Genomic DNA, 6,703 nt, shown 5'->3' on the forward strand with positions numbered 1-6,703 from the left:
GACTGAATACAATTATACAAATTTGTTAAAGATTAAGTGTTGGGGAAGGAAGATTTTTTAAGTAACATTTAAATATTTGTTCTTGGAAAATTTCCCAAAAGAAAGGCTTCCTTCATATAAACATAAAACATATAGCTATCTGGAAGAGAAAGAGAGAGAGACCATGGAAGCCGACGCAGAAGAACAAAGCAGCGAGTCAGGAGGACCAGACTGGGCCGAGTTGACTCACGAGTGCCTCACCAACATCTTCTCCCGACTCACCATCCAGGACCGATGGCGAGGCACCATGCTTGTCTGCAAGTCATGGCTCCGCGCCTTCAAGGACCCTTCTCTTCACACCATCTTCAACCTCGACCCCCAATTCGACCCTCCCCCCGAGCTTCCCACCTGGTGGGCCCCTCATTTCGAGCGTAAGATCGATTCCATGCTTTCTTCCGTCGTCCGATGGAGCCATGGATTTCTCACCGAGATCCGCGTTCGTCACTGCTCCGATCGCTCTCTCGCTTTGGTCGCCGAAAGGTGCGAACTTGCCTCTCAATTTGGATTCCCATTTCCTTCAATTGTGTTTCGTTTTGAGATTTGAGACATGGATAATGGTAACCGTATGCATACTTCTGTTTTCCACCCCCCTTTTTCTCTTTCTCGTTATTTTGTATTTGGAGGTTCAAATTTTCGTGCTTTTAATTGTTCCGTGTGGATTTATGATTTGATTGTTGGAAACTTCAAATTGGGCATGCTGTAATTTACTATTTTCAATAGTTTCTTATATGGTGGTTTCAAGTTTCTATGTTCCAACATATGAAGCCTTACCTTTGTTGTTGCTGCTTGCCTGCTTTGAATATGATTGAACTGCGTTTCAGTTGCCCAAATCTTGAGGTGTTGTCGATCAGGAGCTGCCCTCATGTTACTGATGACTCTATCTCTAGAATAGCTTTGAGGTGTCCAAAGCTTAGGGAGCTTGATGTCAGCTACTGTTATGAAATATCCCATGTTTCATTGGCATTGGTTGGAAAAAATTGCCCCAATCTTAAGGTTCTCAAGAGGAATCTCATGAATTGGCTTGATCCCTCCCAGCACATAGGGATAGTTCCGGATGAGTATCTAAATGCTTGTCCACAAGATGGAGAATCAGAAGCTGCCGCCATTGCGAATTCTATGCCTCATCTAGAGTCTCTGGAGATTAGGTTCTCTAAATTATCAGCTAAAGGCCTTAGTTTGATATGTGAAAGGTGTTCAAACCTTGAGTTCTTGGATTTGTCTGGGTGCGCTAACTTAACCAGTCGAGACATTGTGAATGCAACGCCCAATTTGGCACACCTGAAAGAGATTAAAAAGCCAAATTTCTATATTCCCAGGTCTGTCTTTCACACTGAAAGGTATGGGCATTGGAGATTGTATGATGAGAGGTTCCAAACTGATGTTTTTCGAATCTGAGCATCGAAGAAGATCAGTACAAGAAGTTAACTTTTTTATTCAATCTTATTTCTGTTGATCTATGGTTGGTTCCAGTGAAATTTCTGCAGTTATTATCATATGTTTCTTGTAGGAATTATGATCTGTGTCTATTTAATTCCTATTTGGTTGTATTGTATCCCTTCCGTGTTGTGCTTTCTTTAATGTATTATATAGAAGAACATTGTCTGAAATTGATATAATATATTACCAAATAATGTTGTTCTTGTTTATACTAATTTTTTTTCACATATTCAACTTTCATCTTCATAGAATGAGTTTTCTAATTTCTCTCTCACAAGTTAACTTCGTTCACAATATAATACACTAGATAACAGCAGGAACACATTGTATGACTTAACTTGAATTAACTGGTGGCTTAAATCCTAAGTAATGTTTGGGGTACCAATGTAATGGAGAATAAGTTTAGGGTCTCAGAAGAAACGAGTAATGAGGAATAATCCCAAAATGACATAATTGAGTGCAGCCATGAAAAAGGATGGAGGTTTGATTGAACAGCTTGCACTTCTCCGGCCACTGCGTGGCTGATTTATGGTCTTTGGCACCGTAGAAGTATAACCTCCTGCCTTTCCGAACCGCGAAGAACTTGTTTCTTGGACGGCATGCTGTACTGGTGATGTTCTTTGAATGCCTAGTTTGCTTGATTCCATGATCATAGCTGTGTCTGCATCAGATGTGCTCCCATACTTGAGGATGTTGAAGAAAATAAAGACAACTAATAATGGTTTGCTCATATTTGAACTTGATTGAAGGTGATAAATGACTAATAGTAATCTCTGTTAAGTAGGCAAATTTAAGTTGCATTGTTGTTGTAGGGTGCACTTGGATTTATAAGAGCCAAACGATACTGCTTAGGAATTTCTGAACTTTAGGAATGAGATTCCTAACTAAACAAACCATTCCTGGGAATAGTAGTGAATTCTGCAATATGACATGACAACTTATTCTTTGAGCACGGCACGGTTTGGTGGCAAAAAAAGTAAAGGGATAAAGAGGAACCTTTCGGTTACTTAGTGGACTTTGTTTTATCCTTTTTAAATTTTGGCAGAGATTAAGATTAGATTGAGATTTTTTATTCTTTTTGTCGACAAGATTTTGGTCCAAATTAAATGAATACATGTATAGTATAAACTAGCAAAGAAAAGGAAAAGAAAAGAAATTAACGGAATTGTGATAGTCAAATTTAGAAATCCTGGTGGATCCTTTACACATGAAGAATATAAATGAGGAAACAAATGAATGATGACACTACTACTACTACATGAAATTGAGGAATGGACCAAACAAAAGAGATGTGCACAGAATGAAGCCGTATTGCAACATTGATATTCGAGTTCTGATTGCTGAGGAACGCGGGCCCCTTCTTCTAGAACGAGGCGAAAACTTTCTGTTTTGAGAGAAAAAGTTGTGGTATGTCGGTACTAGACTCTTGTGTGAAACAACTGCACTTAGTGATGCTGCTTTCTGGTTGATATCATCTGCTGAAGTTAGTAGCCACAGTGAGAATAGCACCAAAGCGACGAAGCAAGCACAAAGCATGCCTCTTGTGTGCCTCATAGCTGTGCCTTTTGCCAAGAAGCTCCAATACAGTGCAATATATATACCAATACATGGAGTGAATACCTTTTTTTTTTCACGTGATCTTTTTTTTTTTTTGAGATACTTGGTTATTATAATTTATGCAGGTAAAATAGCAATGTATCAGGTTAAAGCTGCAAATCCCAACTTTGTCCGGAAAATCTAAATAAAGCAATATTGAAGAAGCAGAGTTTTCTAATACGTATCTAATACCAAAAACAACTAATAGACGGTGCACGTATTGATAAAAAAAGAAGTATCAAATACAAGGCATAGGCAAACAGAAACAGTGTAAACATAAGAAAAGGAAAAGTTTGAATTGTAGATACAACCAACTATAACTTTTGTATTGAAGAAAAAGACAGTGGCCGAAAGTAGCGAAAACAATGACTAGATGACAGTGATAGATGCCGATCATTAACACATGAAAATCCATCCAGATCCAGTAATGCCTGCTTGTATAGTTCACTCAATGTTTAGGAATCATACTCCTTCCATTTTCCATCTATAACACAACTTTTCCTATATGGACCACGAACAGGGTCATCAATCACCATATTACAACATTATATTGAACCAATGGTTAGTAGAGCAAGCTATTGAAAATATCTTGTTTAATAAGCTTCTGAAGAGAAGCCCCGCCAAATTGTTTTGCCAATTCTCCGGTTACTCGGTCCATATAGAGTACATACAGTCCATTTCTACTTTCCAGAAGTTCTAATGCTTTTTTTGCCTGGATAATTGATGACACCCAATCTTCAAGGAGCACTGTGAAGTGTAATGTCATGGTTATTAGTTAGTTATAGTTGTTATAATTGGTTTATCTTCTTATTACAATCAATCAGCAAGACTTAAATAGGGGAAGAATATGTGTAGGAAAATACTTGAACATTATCATTTTTTTTATGTAGAATAATAATAACAATTTTGTTAAGGCCGTTTGTCAAGACTTTTAATATAGAAAGATTTTATCGCAGAGTTAAAATTTTTAAATTTTCAATGCATTTATAATGTATTTATTGCAAAAGGAAAAAATAAATAAATAGTTTTCAATTGAAGTAAAGGAATTCGAAAACCCTGCTAATAATAAACATAGGTAAAACTATGGTGTACCTTTATCAAAATCTTCAGATTTTGACCACTCTAATAAGTAATCTGACACCATGAACTCGATGAGTTGGATCCTGTCATCCATAAATAAAAAAAGAATTAGCCTTAAAAAACACTTCCTCGGGCTCAACCTATACTGAACTATTCGTTAAGTTAATGAAATTCAGGGTTACGAGTCAAGAATGCTAACATGCATTTGCATAGAACTTACATTAAGAACATACTTTCATGCATATCGGGAAAGGCATCATCAAAAGGATCGGAGAAAAGCAAACGTTCGGCTAGCACCAAAATTCTCTGACAAACTGAAAGTATTGCCCGCTGGCCAATGTAGCCCTCACTTCCAAGTTTACGAATCAAATGCTGGATACAATACTGTGCATTCGCATCCGAGTGTTGAGATCCTAGATTAAATTATTTAAAAAAAAAAACAAAATGCTAATCAATTGAATGACCAAGGCAAGAAAAATTAAAGATATTACACAGCTACAAAAGTTTAGCAAAAAAGGGTAAGCAAATCTAAAAGTACTGATACCATTTTCTGACAAGGGCAAACACATCTGCCTAACCAAACGTGTAACTAGGCTGTTGATAATTCCTTCGATAAGTTCCAGGTTCCTCCCATTAGATAGAAGATTCTTCAATGTAACTTCAGAAAAAGGCATAAAATAATCTTTAGTGGGGACAATAAGGATACAGGATTGTGGGTAGTTCGTAACATGATCATCCAAAATGAAGCCATAAAAATTCGAATGAAACATAATAAGCGCACAAGATGTCAAAATTTGATGCTAATCAGAAGTTTGCAAGAGTGGGAGACTAGCCCAGTGTACGGGCTTGCATGAAGTATTGCCAAATACAGCTGAAATTAACTCATTCGGCTCATACAGCTATTCATTCACAGCCAATATTCATTTACTTGATGCATTTCGTAAAACAAAATACGAACTGGGCTTTCCTTTTGGAGACAAATGAAACCCCACAGGAAGCCACAAATTTATGGTATAAGAAAAAATTTAAAAATAGCAACCTAATAGAAAATATTGATCCCATACAGGAACTTAATTATAAACGCTTGCTGTAAATTATAAGTATCTAATTAAAACAAGTTGTACACAAACATTGAAAAGCACAGAATACCCAATATAAACTCTTCAGCTTGATGTGCCAGGTTTGCAAACTTGGAATCATCTACCTAAAAAAGAAAACGGGAAGAAAAGGTTTGCCATTCTGTGTAAATAATAAATGCAATTGAAAATAAATGGTAAAGTGAAGCACTATGCCAGGTGATACAGAATCACAAAGGTCCACAAGAAAGTCAACAGAGGCCTTAAGCTGTTCTGTTTCATCCTCCTCCGTTAAACCTGTAGTTTCAGTTTCAAAATTGAAAACAAATTTAGTGCGACTCTCTTTCAAATTCTCAATATGGAAGTAACACCATTCTTGTTACAAATAATGAAATGTGCCTTTAACTCAAGAAGCTGTTAGAGTGTTACTATGCAATAATGCACCTAGAGTAAGTCGCTGCTGACTTGAAGAAGATGAACCTACTCTTCTCCTTCTTTCCTTAAAGCGCACTACAGAAAGCAGATTTTCAATACCAATGGTTCATTGAAGATCACGGTGCCATAACGAATAAGATGAGAGCGATGATAATAGCGAAACCTTGTCTAAGAAATCTACGGCGAAGGACATCGTTGAATCTGGCGTCAGAGCCACTTCCATGCTGATTAGGGTTTAACTGTCCCAAATTGTCGAAGAAATAGCACTTACAAGAAGCACTAGCGGGGAAGAGATCGCAGTGCGAAGCATCTACATCAAATTCCAGAAGCTCCTAATTTCAGTAAGCGCGTCGTGTGTACATGTGAAAGATGGAAATCGAACCTAGAGCTTCATTGAGATCTTCTCTGAGCCTCAGGATCTCTTGCTTTCTTTCCTTAGCCTAAGATTCCAAACACACAAATAGAAATAAACACACGGAGAACGCATCGGATTCAGAAGAAAAAGAAGGAAGTGATTCGTTTCGAACCTTTCGCTTCCAACGAAGGGCGTCATTAGAAGACGCACCAGGCTCGTTATTGTTATTCAAAACCTTCGATCGGAGAAGCGATATCGCCACCGCCAGCTTCAGCGATTCGTCATTCCCGCCTTCCTTCTCTGCCATTTCCCTTTTTTCGTATTTAACACTTCGATGTAAGTATCCAACATGCTCTATTTTTTTTTTTCAATCCCGCTAAATTACCAATAATATTTCTACCAACTTCTGCCAACTTTTATTTATAATTATGTTTAATGGAGGTATTTTTGTGAATGTGTCTAATAAAAAAATCCTTTTTATGACTGTGTTTAATAAAAGTATCTTTCTAAATATATTTTTTGGATATATCTCTTTATATATGTGTTTAAAATATATTAATTAATTATTATTGACAATAAATTAACAGATAATATATTAATACTTTATACTTTTTCTTATTATTATTATTAGATATTTTTTTTTTTATAATAAACATTTTTCTCATGCGAGTATTTTCTTATATAT

The 6,703-nt window shown here is 36.6% G+C and overlaps 2 protein-coding genes across 4 annotated transcripts; one reads left to right on the forward strand and one right to left on the reverse strand.

Annotated features, from left to right (window-relative positions):
- LOC107641344 (F-box protein SKIP1) lies at positions 11-2,188 on the forward strand. The gene is made up of 2 exons (XM_016344842.2): positions 11-519; positions 861-2,188. The coding sequence occupies exons 1-2, from the start codon at positions 164-166 to the stop codon at positions 1,432-1,434; spliced, it is 930 nt and encodes a 309-aa protein (XP_016200328.1). The 5' UTR covers positions 11-163; the 3' UTR covers positions 1,435-2,188.
- On the reverse strand, positions 3,325-6,365 carry LOC107641354 (protein MULTIPOLAR SPINDLE 1). Of its 3 annotated transcripts, none has more exons than XM_016344854.2 (10): positions 6,191-6,365; positions 6,046-6,103; positions 5,827-5,973; positions 5,694-5,738; positions 5,455-5,525; positions 5,302-5,356; positions 4,697-4,810; positions 4,373-4,565; positions 4,165-4,235; positions 3,325-3,819 (listed from the first exon to the last, which is right to left on the reverse strand). In XM_016344854.2, the coding sequence occupies exons 1-10, from the start codon at positions 6,323-6,325 to the stop codon at positions 3,635-3,637; spliced, it is 1,074 nt and encodes a 357-aa protein (XP_016200340.1). In that variant the 5' UTR covers positions 6,326-6,365; the 3' UTR covers positions 3,325-3,634. The 3 variants fall into 3 exon arrangements, with proteins under 3 accessions (XP_016200340.1, XP_020962020.1, XP_016200336.1); XM_021106361.1 differs by having other exon boundaries at positions 4,386-4,565; positions 5,673-5,738; XM_016344850.2 differs by having other exon boundaries at positions 5,673-5,738.

Source organism: Arachis ipaensis, chromosome B01, assembly GCF_000816755.2.
Source record: "Arachis ipaensis cultivar K30076 chromosome B01, Araip1.1, whole genome shotgun sequence".
Lineage (NCBI taxonomy): Eukaryota > Viridiplantae > Streptophyta > Magnoliopsida > Fabales > Fabaceae > Arachis > Arachis ipaensis.